Source organism: Eleutherodactylus coqui, chromosome 5 (genome assembly GCF_035609145.1).
Source record: "Eleutherodactylus coqui strain aEleCoq1 chromosome 5, aEleCoq1.hap1, whole genome shotgun sequence".
NCBI classification, from domain to species: Eukaryota; Metazoa; Chordata; class Amphibia; order Anura; family Eleutherodactylidae; genus Eleutherodactylus; species Eleutherodactylus coqui.
This window is the reverse complement of record NC_089841.1, coordinates 219246807-219264353: the sequence shown is the minus strand read 5'-3', so window position 1 is coordinate 219264353 and position 17547 is coordinate 219246807. Positions and strand designations below refer to the sequence as shown.

The window sequence follows — 17547 nt, the reverse complement described above, 5'->3', positions numbered from 1 at the left end:
AGGCCGGGTTTGCGGGTGGCAAGGGGTGGCTGTCGAGGTGTAGGCCGGGTTTGCGGGTGGCAAGGGGTGGCTGTCGAGGTGTAGGCCGGGTTTGCGGGTGGCAAGGGGTGGCTGTCGAGGTGTAGGCCGGGTTTGCGGGTGGCAAGGGGTGGCTGTCGAGGTGTAGGCCGGGTTTGCGGGTGGCAAGGGGTGGCTGTCGAGGTGTAGGCCGGGTTTGCGGGTGGCAAGGGGTGGCTGTCGAGGTGTAGGCCGGGTTTGCGGGTGGCAAGGGGTGGCTGTCGAGGTGTAGGCCGGGTTTGCGGGTGGCAAGGGGTGGCTGTCGAGGTGTAGGCCGGGTTTGCGGGTGGCAAGGGGTGGCTGTCGAGGTGTAGGCCGGGTTGCGGGTGGGAAGGGGTGTGCTAGCACATTAACTTATCGCCAGGGGAAGAGACAGGGGGTGGGGATGTTGTCATGGTAATTTGTCGCCGTGGGTTGCTGGCACAGGAACTTGCCGCGGCGGCGGGGGAGCTGTCACATAGACTTGTCGCCGTGGGGAAGATGGAGGGGGGGGGGTGTTATCCACGGTAATTTGCTGTCATCTGGACTTGTCGCCGGGGGGGAGGGGTGCTGTCACAGACTTGCCGTCAGGGGGTTCTGTCACATGGACTTGTTGCCGGGGGAAGAGGGGTGTTTCCCACAGTAACTTGTCGCCAGGGGGTGCTGGTACATGGACTTGTTGCAGGGGGAAGAGGGAAGGCGTTTCCCACAGTAATTTGTGGCTGAGGGATGCTGGCACATGGACTTGTCGCCAGGGGTGGGGGTGCTGTCCCATAGACATGTCGCCAGTAATAACATTAACCCACACCGCCAGTAATAACAGGTACTGGTGTATCTTGACGCCACCAGCACACCCCTATCTTCCGATTGGCTAAGGGCAGGCAAAAAGCTATAGAGTTATTCCCTTGGGTGGCTGAAACAGAGGTCTGCAGTGAGTTACACGCCGGCAAGTGTAGCTGTCACTCACCCCCGGGGCTTTGTGTGCTGCTAGTGCCGCTGCAGGGCTGACCGCAGCCCTCTGCCTGCTCCTCGAGGTGCTCCTGCACTGCGACTATCCAGCTCAGGAGTCTGTCTCGCCCCTAGTGCTCTGCCTGCTGCCCTCGGTGCTCCACCGCTGCCAGTGTCGCTGGCGCCGTGCACTTGATCCTCCTGCTGCCCACCCGGTATCCACCGCTCCCACTGTCGACACCTCTCTTATGTGCACCGGCTATCTTGTAATGTGTGCCGGCTCTCTGGATTGAACGTGCTCCCAGCCAGTCAGAAGCTGGGGATCTTAACTTTTCTTAATAAAGCTGTATTATGTCGCCCCCCCTAACTTCCGGCGATGACATAATACAATAATACCAACGTGATGACCATGCGCGGCTGCAAGAGGACACTCTGGCACCCGGCTGGTGAGTAACTGAGCTGCGGGGGCATGGCAGAGCACACTGAATGACAGCCAATCGGGAGGTAGGGGTGTGACAGGGTTGTCCCTCTATCTAAGCCCTGTCACACCCCTACCTTCCAACGTGATTTCCAGACAGAGAGCCGCGGCACCCCGGTTGGGAATCCCTGGCCTAAGAACTAAATTTAACTCCAGTAAAATCAAAGTTTCTAAAAATGGTTTTCAAAATTATATCTTACATTTGCAGTGATGCACATTTTGTTGGGTTAGCAAGCATAACAATGACCTTGTCCGATACAGATATATGCCCTCTAGCAAACTGTTCAATTACATGTATCAATAGTTATCCGTGGCTGGGAAATAAAAACTAGAGTCGGTACATGGATCATATGTTACTGTAGTAAGTATTACTTAACCTGAAAACAGCAGAGCACCCACTCTGAACAGAGCGACCCCTCCAGTCAATACAACTCCCCCTTATTCAGGGCTATTTTAACCCATTTGTAGATTGACCAGTGGGTCCCCCTCAAAAACCTTGTTAATTGGGCAACCATATCTACGTCCATATTGAATTAATAGCTCATAAAGGTGCAGTATATTCAGGAGCTGTGATTATGCAGCTGTCTATTACGGCGACTAATACTGAACTATAATAAAATGCAGTGGGTTCTTTTTGCAAAGTTGCTGCAAAACCGTGGCAGTCTGCATGTGAATATTTCCTAAGAGCGATCCTACTTCCAAGCAATTTTTCTACTTGGAGGCAATTTTTTAGACACATTAAGAAAATTCACAGCATTTATAGTAGAACCCATGTGATTTAATAAACTCAATCTCATCCGTGTGGAATTGGCATTTACTGCAGATATCAAGTGTGACATCTGTGGCAGATTTGCAGGCTAAAAAAACACAATCACAAAACCTCAGTGTTTGTCAGTAAAACGCATGTGGTTTTCAGCAGCATTTCTGATGTGCAAACATGCAAATCAAAACCCCCATTGGAACACTATACAAGCGCTATATAGAAATGCAGCCTGATGGGAAAAGTTTGGACTCTTAACAACTTGCATGTGAGGTCTTCATATCAGAGAAGTTAATTTTATAAAGTGTCTGTGTGTATATGTAGTGCAGATGGTATAGACGTACATTGCACTCAAATAAGTACATACGTAACACACATGGACACATAGAAGTGGTAAGTGTATGTATAATATGTCACTAGATGTCTGTAATGCAGACCATAAGGCTATCTGTTGTCTGCCTCACACCAAAGAACAGGTGAGGAGAGGAGTGAGTGGAGCACTGGAGTGGTCTGCAGTCCCCATGTTCTTCCTGCTCAATCCACAGACCCCCCCGACTGTTACGACTACTATTGGTCATCTGAGAAGGAGGGGAAGAGAGATGCAAGTTCTGAATCGGGGTTAGTGAAGTAATGCCTCATAGGGGCTGAGTGACCCCCATTCTTGTATACGCCACTGTGTAGTGGCTGTATTATTGTATAGGTAGGGTTTACAAGAACAGAGTAGGCAGCTGCTCTGTCGGAGACTTGGGACTGGTTGGCAGGACCTCTCATGCTGAGCAGAGGAATTAAAGGGGTTGTCCGGAGGCAAAATTGAAAATTCTTTTTCTGCCCAGTCCCCCTTCTAAAGCAAACATCACAATGTACACGTGTAAAGCGTTTTAAAAGATGGTTTCTACTCACCATTAGAGCGTTTCATGATCTTATAAAACTTCTTCTTTAAAGATGGCGCCGGTCCTTTCCCATGGTGCACCGCGGGTATTCTCCCACAGTGAACCGCGCTTGCTGTAGCCCTGCGTGCGCGCTCCCGAGACGCCGGTCACGTGATGCAGTTGATGACGTCATCGCGGGAGGCGGGGACCTCTACTGCATGTAATGCCGATTCCAGCCACCCCTTTGGCTGGACGGCATGACGTGCAATAGGGAGGTGGAGTCAGTTGAGAGGCCAGCCAAGGGAGGAGTCAGCTACCAGCTGTGTCTCCCTGACAACCAGACACCCCACAGCCGCCGACCGGACCCACCGCGGCCGCTAACCGGACCCCACAGCCACCGACCGGGCCTCGGGATTGAACGCGGCCGACCACGGCACACGCTCTTGGGCCACAGTAACCCACCGCCAGGCAGCAGGTAAGCGGCACTAGGCCCCGGACTCCTGCAGTCAGTCTAGGGCCCGACAGTCTTGCAACGCCCTAAAAGTCACCCATGGCCCCCTGACAGTCAACCCCCAGACCCCTCACTTACCTGGTCACTGCTCCTGGGAAAGGCATCGGGGTCTGCTGTGATGCTGCTCAGGAAGTCCTGGTCTGCTCACGCTCATAGTTCTTCGGTCAAAGGCTGGAAGAAGAATGGCCACTCCAGCGCGCTTCCGAGAAGTGACAGCTCGTCTACGCATGCGCAGATGAGCTGTATCGCGCGTGCACGCTGAAGCGGCTCGTCCACAGAGAAGAAGTAAGGACCGCGCAAGCGCGTCTAAAGAAGGCAGAAGATACAGAAATTAGTTGGAGCCATGGAGACGGGGACGCCAGCAACGGAGTGGGTAAGTGTATAACTTCTGTATGGCTCATATTTAATGCACGATGTATATTACAAAGTGCATTAATATGGCCATACAGAAGTGTATAACCCCACTTGATTTCACGGGACAACCCCTTTAACCTCTGCATAGTCATCTGAAGTAGAGGTACCGAACAGAAGTGAGTTGATGCAGGTCCTGCTGGGAATTTGATGTTGCCATTCTTCTGGAGGTAGTGTTGTAGTCTTCAAATGTACCCACATACAGTTAAAAGTGGTGCAGCTTGTAGGGGACCCAGTACAGTTGCATCATTTGCCCCATAGTTAAAGTAGCCCTGCCATTGGTGTCCTTATAACATCCTGCAGTTTACATTAGAACCAGGAAAAAGATATCTTATTACAGAAAAATGCCTAAGTTTCTAATCGCCACTTGTACTTATTATTAACAGTTTGGGATGCCAGTTTTTAGTATTGCTTTTCAACAGCTAACATGTACAACTCACATCATGCTGTTTATCAAAATGCTATACTGGTCCTACAAATTACAACAGTAATTAGTTTCAAGACAATTGAGTCTGAGTCTCTGACTCTAGAAAGGAACGGATTACAGAAGGAAGACTAAAGCCAATGAATAGCAAGTAAACCCTACCCAAACTATTCGGATGTATCCTATTTAAAGGGAATGTCTTCAGAAAATGACCTACTGTTTAAATCATGATTTTATTAAACATATTTTTAAGATTGTCCTAATAGATCATGACATTGAGAACACTAGAATTTTAGAATTTCTTTAATTTAACTTAAGCCTGGTTTAGACACGACAATTATCGCTCAACGATAATCATCGTGTGCATTTAGAGGGCAAGGTGATCGCTCAAACAGCAGTTAGAGCGCAAAGTGATCGCTTAAAACGGTCAGAGTGGGGTATGCAGAAGACAAGTGGGGTCGCTTGTCTTCCGCATCCAGCTGTTCTCGGAGCACTCAGCTGTTATACAGCCGAGCGCTCCTAGCGGGGTATGCAGAACACAGCTGGAGCGCTGTTTTCTTCAGAACCTCAGCTGTGTTCACAGAGCATTCACCTGGTATACAGCTGTGCACTCCGAGCAGGGTATGAAGAACACAACTAGACCGCTGTGTTCACTGAGCAGGATACAGCTGAAACAATAGTATCAGCTGTATCTTGCTGTGAATTCCTGATAAGGCTAAAAGAGAACGATCAGCGACTCGTTAACGAAAACTGCACGATGTCAGTGCAGTTAGACCCAACGATTATTGCTCAAAAGCCTACTTTTGAGCGATAATCGCTATGTCTAAATGGGCCTTTACCCTAAAATCTGGCACTTTCTGTGCTGTAGAGAAAACATTTCATCCATCTCATTATCCTCACAGCAAGATTACAGTGAAAGGTTAAGGCTGGTTTAGACACGACTCTATGATCGCTCAAAAAATCTTTTGAGTGATAGTCGTTGTGTTCTTTTTACAGCACAAGGTGATCGCTCAAACATTGAGTGATCACCTTGCGCAATGAGCGGAAGATGCAGAAGACAAGCGGGGTGTCCGCGCATGTCTTCTGCATCCAGCTGTTCCCTGCTCGGAGCGCCTGGCTGTTATACAACAGAGCGCTCCGAGTGGGGTATGGAGAACAGAGCTGGACCGCTCTGTTCATAGCCCGTCTGTCTTCAGGGAGCAGAATAAGGCTGAAACAATAGTATCAACTGTATCCTGCTGTGAATTCCTGATAAGCCATCGCTGATCTTGCAGCATGCTGAAAGATCAACGATCAGTTAACGAAAACTTTACGAAGTCAGTGCAGTTATTGCTCAAAAGACTGCTTTTAGACCACGATTTTCACTCAAAGGGCCTTAACACTTATAGATAACACGGTGCAAATGGGTGATGTCACAGATCATGTCTTCCTCCTTCCGATGCAGTGACCTTATCACATATTACAAAGCATGACCAAAACCCTCCCATAGAATGCAATGGATCCATCCTATTTATTGCATCTATGGCTGCTATAAAGCATACGTACAAATTCAGGTAACTGCAGATCAGGCCCCCATAATAATGTACAAAAAAATAGAATTTTTAAAATTTACAATCGGAAATAAAACCAGAGTAGTTAAAAACCCGCAAATTTTTCATTATCTGGCTTTCAATTAGTAAAAAAAAAATAGCTGCTACACCTGCACTTTTTCTTTAAATGTACAGTTTAATGAGCTGTTACTTTATATATTCGCTAAACACTCTGGTAACAAAATACTTATTTTTTTCCATCTGTCTAGGTACTGCCGAAGATATTCTTGAAAAAGAGTCTCAATTTCTTGAATTGCCACAAGGTTTACCAACATTTGAGCTGATTGAAAAAGCAAGAAAAGCTCAAAGAAAGTTCTTTGTAGAAAAGTAGAATGAAGATGCAGGAGAAAAAAAACAAAAAAAAACACTACACCAAAGGAAACTTGTAATTTGTCAATAAGGAATCTAATATTCCGTCCCAGGCAACAGTCAGCAATTCCCACAATGCACTGGTGCCAGATTCTGTATTACTGTACCACAGGCATTCGGGGGAGATTAATGAAACCGTGTAAAAACAAAAACTGTCTTTGCTGCCCATAGCAACCAATCACAGCGCAGCTTTCATTTTTCAAAAATGTCCAATCAATATAATGAAGCCTACTGGTAAATTCTCTTGGGTGTATATAACTAATGCCATTCTCTAAGTATCGGCAATTTAATATGAACAGAATTGTTTACATTTGTGTCACAAATTGAATGTGAATATCCAATAGCAACATGGAGTAATATCAGCTGGTATGCTTGGGGTACGGCTGTAGACAGTTGAAGGGATACAGTAGAGTTAACTAATAGAGCAAGGATTATATTTAAAAGTGTTCTTCTGTCCAAAATGGGTAAACCATTTGAAATTTTTTATACAACATGTTTATTATAATACGAACTGAATGTGCCATAAGAATTATACTTTGGTTTTTTTTCAATAAAATTAACTAATAGCATGACTTATTTCTATTTTTGCTCCTAATTTGCATGTAGCTAATTATAATGCACACCTACACTGCATCTACATATTTAGTATAGTTTAAAAAAAAAAAACAAAATCATGTCTACCAAGTACAATCAGGGAAGGGGAGATTCTGTGGATTAAGAGTTGGGAACAGTATGCCCTATAGGCTTTTTGTTTTCTTTTTTTAATGCTTTACTTTGAAATGTATGATAGAAAATAAAGTGAATACAAACACACTACATGTTTTTGCCTCTTCCCCTCCTCCCAGTTGGCTAATGGTTAGGTGGCTTGGCTGTTATCGAAAGTGTGACATGCTAAAAAGGGGCAGCTATATCATCTTCACCATTTTAAGTGGGTCAATCTACTGTCATAGGGAAGATTACTTTTTTTTTTACCCCAAGTGACAGAGTGGATGATACAATAATTCTATTAATTTAAATGAGAATTACATACCCTGTTTTCCCACAAAAAAACCTATCCTGAAATAGAAGCCATACCCTGAAAATAAGCCCTAGCTGCATTACATTTATTAAAAAAAAAAAGAAATGCATTACCTAGCAGGCTCAGTCCAGGTCCCTCCTGCTGCTCTCCAGAGTGTTGACGTGCTTGTAGCAGTCCTCAGCCACCCACAGAAAATCACTTCCTGGTTACAGGATTCATAAATACTACCCCCAGGAAGAGATTGCTCTGATTGGTTCTTGAGCACAGTAAGAACCTGGACCAAGCTTGCTGGGCAAGTATAAGAACAAAAAATTCCCCCCCAAAAAAGCCCTAGCACATCTTTTGGGGCAAAAATTAATATAAGACAGGGTCTTATTTTTGGGAACCGCAGTAGATGTTTTGTTTTTATGAAATAATTACACATTTATAAAGCAATAAACCGTTTCTAATAAAATAAGGTTGTCTGCCAAGTCTACATTGCTCTTACCGTAAAAATGTTGTGGCCTCTTAGGCCGAATCTTTCTTACCCCCAACTAGAAGAAATGTTTCCTTGTCTTTTGAGAAAAGAGTTTAAGTCTATGAAATAACTGTTCTACATAATCATTCTTTTCGTCTTGCTCCCATTAGCACCTCTTCTCTACATATTCACCACTTTGTATTCTATCTAGAACATTCCGCTGACACTTCATGACAGTTTTGCGGAGCTGTTTTACTAAGGTATCCCATAAAACATTGGCCATTTTCACCGTCCGACCAACTACAGCCCGTTAGAGGACAAGAAGAATGAAACTTTGGGTAAAACAAAGCGAAGAACAGAGCATATCTACGAAACGTTAGCTGTGGAAACACTCCCTATGCCTAATCAAATATGCTAAGAAAAAAAAAAAAATCACCGCTGAAGCCTGTAAGTGGCTGAGCGGTCACATGCACAAGGTACAGCACTTGACCGCTTGGGACAGCCTAAACTATTAAAAAAAAGGAAGAGGTCCTACTCTCCTCTCCTGGAGACCCAGGACGCAGCTGAGAGCTGTCGCTGGTAACCCCAGTGACTTCCGGGTAGACATTACACATCCTGAGCACCATTATGCCAGGACTGTGTATGGTGACACTGCAGTCTCTGATTAGTCACAGCAGTCACCTGACCTCCACTGGGCAGTCTACCCAGAAGTCACTGCTGGGTCATTCCGTGTCAGTTCAACCAACGCTCCCGGTCGACCATCTCAGATTTCAATGAAACTTTGCACAAAGATAGACCCTGACCCTAAACTAAGATAGCCAGAATATTAGGCTTCAAAGTGCTTTGGTTCACGAGCTACAGGTCTTAATCTAGGGGGTTGTCATGTGATTACAACGTGCAACCTGAAAAAAGTGGCGATTTCAATCCATTGCCAAGCCAGTTCTAATGACTCTAGAGCAATGAAACTTCACACACTAGGAGAACTTTTGGTGCTGAATCCAGCTAAGCTCCTCAGACTGCCACTCTTATCATCATTCTGCCACCATTGCATGTCAAAGTAGCTGGAAAATTCTATCGCGCAAAATAAAACTCCTATTTTAAGCAGTAATAACTTATAATCAATGCAATCCAACTCAGCTATGAATTTATCAATGTGTACTCCATAGAAATGTTTCTCATTATTCACATTATGGACCCAAAAGGATGCATAGCTCTTAAGATACAATCAGTCAAAAATGGCAAAAAACACTTTTTTGCAAATTTTTCCCTTTTTCAAAGGCGAAAATCGGAATGTACTCCATTTTTATTTTTTTTCATTTTTGTTCTATTTGGAAGAGAATTTTTTGCTCTACAAGATTCGATGTTTTTCATTTTGTTCCCAGACCTTCTAGATGGGAAAATATCAATGCCTGTGAAGGTCCTATGCACTCGCGGAGGTCAAATAATAAAATAAGTGTAAGTTTTGCATGGATGTATAATTAGTTTAGAAATCATGAGAAGGTAAATTATTTTTGGAATGAGACAACTTTTTGTGCTCAAGAAACTTATGTGATCAAAAATTGCATGGCGAGTTCAGGTGAGCCACAAGCTTTGGCCTAAGATGGTCAGAATATCATTAAGTGTTGCATAATGATTGTGGTATATTACAGTGATCACTGGGCTTATTTAGCACTCTATCCATATTGGATACTAAGATTATCTAAGGCTAGCATTTGTGTAATAAATAACTAGTTAAACCAATGACTATTGTGTACGAGTATGGAGGCTTCGTAGTGAGCGTTTCAGTACTGTCTTTGCTGTGGAGCACTATGTTGCTTCTGTGATGATCTTTGGAGCCATACAATATGACAATCACCCATAGTAGTGATCGAGGGACTAACAGCTCAACAATATGAGCAAGAAATCTAGCAGCACATGTGTTGCCTCTCATGGCCGGGCTTCCAACAGGAATTTGTAAGCAATTGGCCTGCCCACTCGTTAAATTTATCGCTGATCAAGCATTTATGGGACCAGCTAGGGCGCCAGCTTCAGCAGCCTAGTGCGTGTGCAGCATCTAGAGTCCCAGTTGCAATATCTGTAAGAAAATGTACCGCAGAATAGCATACATATGTATCCCTCCATGGCCGACTGTATCTCATCATATATCGAGGCTAGAGGCTGCCCAACAGGGTGTTAGAGCCTCCATGCCTAACCGTATCTCATCATGTTTCCAGGCTAGAGGCTGCCCAACAGGGTGTTAGAGCCTCCATGCCTAACCGTATCTCATCTAGTTATTTATTACACAAATGCTAGCCTTAGATAATCTTAGTATCCAACATGGATAGAGTGCTAAATAAGCCCAGTGATCACTGTAATATACCACAATCATTATGCAACACTCAATGATATTCTGACCATCTTAGGCCAAAGCTTGTGGTCCACCTGAACTCGCCATGCAATTTTTGATCACATAAGTTTCTTGAGCACAAAAAGTTGTCTCATTCCAAAAATAATTTACCTTCTCATGATTTCTAAACTAATTATACATCCATGCAAATCTTACACTTACTTTATTATTTGACCTCCGCGAGTGCATAGGACCTTCACAGGCATTGATATTTTCCCATCTAGAAGGTCTGGGAACAAAATGAAAAACATCGAATCTTGTAGAGCAAAAAATTCTCTTCCAAATAGAACAAAAATGAAAAAAAATAAAAATGGAGTACATTCCGATTTTCGCCTTTGAAAAAGGGAAAAATTTGCAAAAAAGTGTTTTTTGCCATTTTTGACTGATTGTATCTTAAGAGCTATGCATCCTTTTGGGTCCATAATGTGAATAATGAGAAACATTTCTATGGAGTACACATTGATAAATTCATAGCTGAGTTGGATTGCATTGATTATGAGTTATTACTGCTTAAAATAGGAGTTTTATTTTGCGCGATAGAATTTTTCAGCTACTTTGACATGCAATGGTGGCAGAATGATAAGAGTGGCAGTCTGAGGAGCTTAGCTGGATTCAGCACCAAAAGTTCTCCTAGTGTGTGAAGTTTCATTGCTCTAGAGTCATTGGAACTGGCTTGGCAATGGATTGAAATCGCCCCTTTTTTCAGGTTGCGCGCTGTAATCACATGACAACCCCCTAGATTAAGACCTGTAGCTCGTGAACCAAAGCACTTTGAAGCCTAATATTCTGGCTATCTTAGTTTATAGTCAGGGTCTATCTTTGTGCAAAGTTTCATTGAAATCTGAGATGGTCGACCGGGAGCGTTGGTTGAACTGACACGGAATGACCCTGCTGGTAATGGTGGCAGCTTTCAGCTGTATCCTGGGGATCCAAGAGAGGCGAGTATGCTCTCTTCATTTTATACCAGGCCCAGAAGTGGATGGGGTTTTGTTGTAATGACGAAAGCCCTTTCCACATTATGTATGGTTTTCAGGAAATAATAGTACATCAGTTCATGTCATTACACATCATACAGTAGTATATCATGGTGATTGTGCTGGCACTGGAACTGTACCTGCATAAGCACCATAGGACCCTAGCTGTAATTGACACCCAGAATCCAGCTGTTGAAACTTTAGATGCCAGGATCAGTGCTGTGAAAGCGCTTCTGCCCTCCATAATGCGTAGAGGGCTGATGTGCTTGCCATGGCAATCGGAGGCCTAACGGTGGCTACGGCTGTCCCTGTAAAAGAATAGTGATAGTACACTGCACAACAGAAGTATTGCAGTATATTACCTGGGCAGTCATAGCATTGCATGATAAAGTCCCCTACAGTGTATTATGACAGTTCTTTTACACTGATGGCCATAGCCACTATTTGGCATAGGAAAAAAAATTAAAAAGTAAGAGTTAAAAACAGCCAATCACAGCTGGCGCTCGATCATTCACAGCCATTCAGTGAATAACATCAGTGAATAACTGTGATTGCCTCACAAGTGCTAGGCTCATCCGATTGGCTGAGCCATATCACAGCACTCGCTTTCTGAAGGCGGAGTATTCAAAGCCCCATCACCAGAAGGAGAGTTCTGTGTGAACACCAAGACGACTTCAGCCTGCCGCCAGGGACCCAGACGAAGCGGATCAGGTAAGTATATGCCTTCCCCCTGAAAATAAGACACTGTGCCTCTTTTGGAGCAAAAAAATTATATAAGACAGTGTCTTATTTTCAGAGAAACACAGTATCTACAGAGCACTAGTTACATCTTCAAGAGTTACAGAGTATCAACACTTTCATTTATTTATTTTTTTTTTATGTACAGAACAGGAGATGAGCATTTTTTTTGTTTTATCACTCTATTCTGTACTTTAGCTATGCAGCTGGGTGAAGACGGTGCTGAGAAATCTGTCTTCAACTAGCGAACTGCATAGCTGAACCAGGAGGCTCCAGCTGTGCCTGCAGGTCATCTCTAGCGCAGGCACAGCTTTTATATAGAAGTCGTCTAACAAAACGTTGGTATTTTGTTTCATTACACTAGTATATACATTCTCTTCCCCCAGCCCCTTACCCTCCCCTCCCCTCCCCTCCCATCCCATCCAGTTTGCTCTCCTGATGTCTTTTTGATATACTGCTTCTGCCTCCTTTGGGCAGAAATAAAAATTAAAGGGTTATTGCTATGAGACATTTATGGCACATTGAAAATATTGTCTATATGTAAGATTATGGGGGTCCACAGCTTCCATAAACCACAAAGGAGAGCCCAATGCATAAACTGCCTCCTCTAATCCGTATACTCCTCTCTGGAGTGCTAAACAGTCGTCAAATGACCCAAATATCCTGAACTATAGGGAAACCAGAGATGTCCACACCGTGCACTGTTAGTACCTACTCATCCCTGCTCTCCGCAACTCGGCGATGACATGGATACTACATGTAAGCAGCCACAGACATTTCTGAATCCGGACAGTTGGGGGGGGTGGCGCACCGAATGATCATCACTGACTAGAGGCAGAAAAAAAATATATGAAATACAACTTTTAATTATGTTACATGCAAATCCTATAGTTTACTTAAAACTCAACCAATAATATCACAAGAGAAATAGAAAAGTATATTTAGGGAGGTTTAGTACATTAAATATATTAAAAAGAGAGGGGCAATTGCTGCAATACAAGCAATCTTTCCACATTGCCCTACCGTGACTCAATAGACCCTACTCCTCGCACCTGCACTCAGACGGATTATACACTATGTTGACAAAAGTATTAACACCTCCCACCAACTTATCCTGTGCTGTCAGGTGAAGGGGGATATGTAAATCGGCTGTGTAAGTATTAGGTATATAGGAAAGTATCACACAGGCATATCCCAGTACAGCAACCATCAGAATGCCACAAGGTGCAGAGTTGACAGACTTCCCAATGGGGTTTGGTGGTGGGATGTCATCTGAGCAACCAATCAGTATGGGATATTGCAGCACTTTTCGACCTTCCAAAGTCCACTGTTGGCAATTTTCTTCCAAAATGGAAGCCATCCAGTGTGTAGAACTCGTAAATTGACAGAACGTGGACAACGAAGCCTTGAACCAGCTGTGAAGGTATCCCCTACATTGTCCCGAAACACTCGCTCAGGAGGTCTCGAAGGCTATTGGAACATCCATTAGCACCAGAACCATCTGTAGGAAACTGTATATGAAGGATTACCATGGACAAGCGACTACACACAAGCCAAATATCACAGCAGTGAATGCACAGATGCACCTGCGATGGTGCTTGGAGTGTCGTTCTTAGACTGTAAATGAGTGAAAGCAAGTATTGTGGGCGGCTGAATCTCAGTACACCATCTTCCAATCGGATGGCCGCACTTGGGTGTGGTGGGTGCCTGGAGATGGGGCGATGCGATAACATAGAAACCTAACAGTGAAGTATGGAGGAGGTTGTTATGGTATGGGGGCGTTTCTGCTGGGAAGGACTAGGGCCCATTGGTTATAATAAAGTCCATCCTCAACACTAACGGGCACAGAGACATTCTGGACAATGTGGCATTACCTACCCTGTGGCAATACTTTGGTACAGTTCTGTGTCTCTACCAACATGACCGAGCACCATGTCATCAGCACGCAGTGTGGAAGCTTGGTTTGAAGAGCAGAAAGTCTTCAAACTTCACTGACCAGCCCAAAGTTCGGATCTCAATCCCAGCAAGCAACATTGGAAGAACTAGAACACCATAACTGCGTGCCCAACATCTAGAGCTCTTGAGGAATAGAGGCAAATCTCTCCACACATCTATTGGAAAGTGGTGGAAAGCATGTCTAGGAGGGTTACTGCAGTCAGTACAGCCCAACGGTCCCAAGACTGTATTGAAAAATGTGAATTTCATCGCCTGCTATGTGTGTCTCAATACTTTTGTGAACATAGGTGTATATCCTGGTGAAAGCTGCCCCATTTGGGAGCCTCTCACTGGGAACTCCCTAGTTACTAAGAATACATCCAGCTATCTCCATACCCCTATGATCTCATTTCACTTCATTAGCATAGTAAAGACCGGGTCATAAATGTAAATCCAAGCCAACAATTTGAGCAATACTACCATACAACCAAATTAGTCTCCAACGCATTTCCCCCTATGGATTCAACAGGGAGCCATAATATCAGCAAATGTAAACAAATGAAATCATTTCCTATTTGTATTATTCCCATGTGATAGGTAGGTCCTTCAGGTATGTCAGGGTTTTTTGCCTATTTTCTGCAACCTCCAGACTTTCTTCATCCTTCCACTTAATTATATTCCTTCTTGCCTTGGGGTCATCGAATCAGAACTCCACTCACAAACATTCTGCCCTTTTCACCTAGACACAACACACAGGGAAAAAAGGGAAAGGAAAGGGGGAAGAACCACTACCCAGTTCAAGAACTAGATGATTGCCTATACTCGGTATGTCAGTTCTGACTCACATGAGTGACGCTCACCATGGCGCATACTAACGACTGTCTTACAAAAAGGTTGCAGTTCAGGCAGCTCTTTTCAGGGCATCTTCAGGTGTAGGCAGAAGGAATAGGGTCTATCAGGGTCATGATAGAGGAATGTGAAACGATATTGTGGCAGTTATCCTTTTTGATTTGGGCCACACTGAATGGCATCGCAATGCACATATAGCACCCAGGCTCCAGTTTGTGCACCCTTGTTCAAGGGGACAGCCACGGCGCAACAGCTGAACAGTATTGGGCAGCTGCCTCCAAATTACACCAGGGGAAAAAAAAAAAAGACTGCTCTAACTGTGGTCTGCCATAAGCACCCATAGTCACCCCCTAAGAATTTATCCTCAAGAGGCATGATGGCCATCAATTTTTCCTACCAACCCTAGAGAACCATAAAATGACTAGATGTGAGAAAACACTCTAGAAACTTGAAGTTCTCATATGTGCAGAACAAAATTCACTCCTACCGAACTTCTTCCAGAGCAACTATTGATATAAGAGTATGACCCAATGCAAAAAAAAAAAAAAAGTTTTTTTTTTTGTGTAGGCACTAGAGATGAGTGAGCATACTCGCTAAGGCAAACTCCTCGAGCGAGTAGTGCCTTATTCGAGTACCTGCCCGCTCGTCTCTAAAGATTCGGCTGCCGGTATGGGTGAGAGGTGAGTTGCGGTGGTGAGTAGGGCGGGGGGGAGAGAGAGAGAGAGATCTCCCCTCCATTCCTCACCGCTCTCTCCAGCCGATACCCGCCGGCAGCCGAATCTTTAGAGACGAGCAAGCAGGTACTCGAATAAGGCACTACTCACTCGAGTAGTTTGCCTTAGCGTGTGTAGGGTGCATCACTATTGATAGGTGGCAGTCCTTTTACCTAGAACAGACACTACTTTCAGGTCAAAGATTCCTGCAAACCAAACTTTATTCTTTGGCAAGACAGCCACCTAACACAAGCAGACGGGTAGAATGGCAGCACACACCTGGTTGTAGCCTACTATACTGATGTATAGTACTGCACTATTAGATTGATACAAGATACTGATCAAGTCCCCCAGCAGGACAAAAATAAAAAGTTGAAAAAGTATTTAAAAAATACCCCCAAACTCCACCTTTCCCCCTTTACTATATAGAAAAAAAATTATGTGGTATCACTGCATTTGTAATGAGTCAGAGAAAAAAAGTTAGTACATTCTTGAACCCACACAGTGCACACCATGAGAAAAAAACAACAAGGCCAAAGTAGCTAATTTTGCCTTACAAAAAAACAGAATAGGAAATGACCAAAATGTCGCTTGGATCAACGTATAGTACAATTAAAAGAGTACAACTCATCCTGCAAAAAAAGAAAAAAAAACTCACATAGCACAGTTGTCAAAAAAAGGAAGAAAAAAACCTTAGGGGTCTTTGAATCCAGTGATAATATATAAATATTAGAGATGAGCGAACGTACTCGGATAGGCACTACTTGTCCGAGTAATGTGCTTTATCCGAGTACCTCTCTGCTCGTCCTGAAAGATTCGGCACGCGCTGCGGAGCGGGGAGCTGCAGGGGAGAGCGGGGAGGAACGGAGGGGAGATCTTTCTCTCCTTCTCTCCCGCCCGCTCTGCCCCGCTCCCCGCTGCGACTCACCTGTCAGCAGCGGAGCGCCCCGAATCTTTCAGCACGAACACAGCGGTACTCGGATAAGGCACATTACTCGGACGAGTAGTGCTTATCCGAGTACGTTCGCTCATCTCTAATAAATATATATATATTTTTTTTTTCTTAAGTGTGAAAAGGTTGAAAAAAAACCAAACCCTTTGTAAATTTGGTATTGATGTTATCGTTTGGACGTGCAGAGTTAATTTAACATATTATTTATACTGCGGGGTGAACGCAGATACAAATAAAAACATGCCGGAATTGCAGATTTTGTTAATTATGCCTCTAGCAAAAAATGGAACAAAAAGCAATCAAAATGTTACACGTTGCCAAATTTCATCTTGCAAAAAACAAGCCCCCATAGAGCTCAGACCATCGAAAATAAAAATGCTACGGCTTTTAGAATACGGCAAAACAAAAGCTTTCTTAAAAAAAATTTTATAAAAGTTTTTTTTTTGCATACTAAACTAGCAAAAAAAAAAACAAAAAAACAAAACATTAAAAACTTGGTATCACTGGAATCGAGCTGACCCTGGGAGTAATATTATTGCATGATGTATTTTGCGCACTGAATAGCAGAATCCCCCCCCCCCCCCCCATATAAAAATGAATAAAAGTCAGACAGTACATTACATGTACTCAAAAATGATGCCATTAGAAAATACAGCTTGACATGCAAAAAAACAAACAAAAAAAAGCTCTCGTACGGCTAAATTCAAAAGTTAGGGCTACTAGAATGTGACTAGAAATAAAAACAGAAAAATAAAGTGCAAACAGGCTTCGTCACTAAAGGGTTAAACCAAAAAAATAGGCTGGTCACCAAGGGGTTAGGATGGACTGTATGTTGTGCCTTTTTGTCACTACAACCCAAATGTTGCACTTTTGCAGGTTTTGTGAAAAGCAACAGCAGATCTGCAGGATCCATAAATAAACGAGCTAACTGCCGGATGATATCCCCATCAGTACCGTATGTGACTGTACCGCCCGTTATGGTAGGTAGGTAGGTATGTATGTATGTATGTATGTATACACACACACATACATACACACATTATATCAGTGCTTGTACGGCTGATCCTGGGGGACGCGGGGAGGGGATGGCACACACAGGCGGGGGCTCGGTGACTCACGCTCAGGCAGGG

At 43.9% G+C, this 17547-nt stretch overlaps 1 protein-coding gene across 1 annotated transcript in view; it reads left to right on the top strand.

The window, feature by feature from the left end:
- The window catches only part of PLGRKT (plasminogen receptor with a C-terminal lysine), a 52439-nt gene extending 45231 nt beyond the window's left edge, over positions 1 to 7208 (top strand). The window contains exon 5 of the mRNA XM_066604245.1: positions 6236 to 7208. Coding sequence (XP_066460342.1) covers positions 6236 to 6357 — 122 coding nt within the window. The 3' untranslated portion in view covers positions 6358 to 7208. The remainder of the gene's footprint in view (positions 1 to 6235) is intronic.
- The last annotated feature ends 10339 nt before the right edge of the window (positions 7209 to 17547 follow it).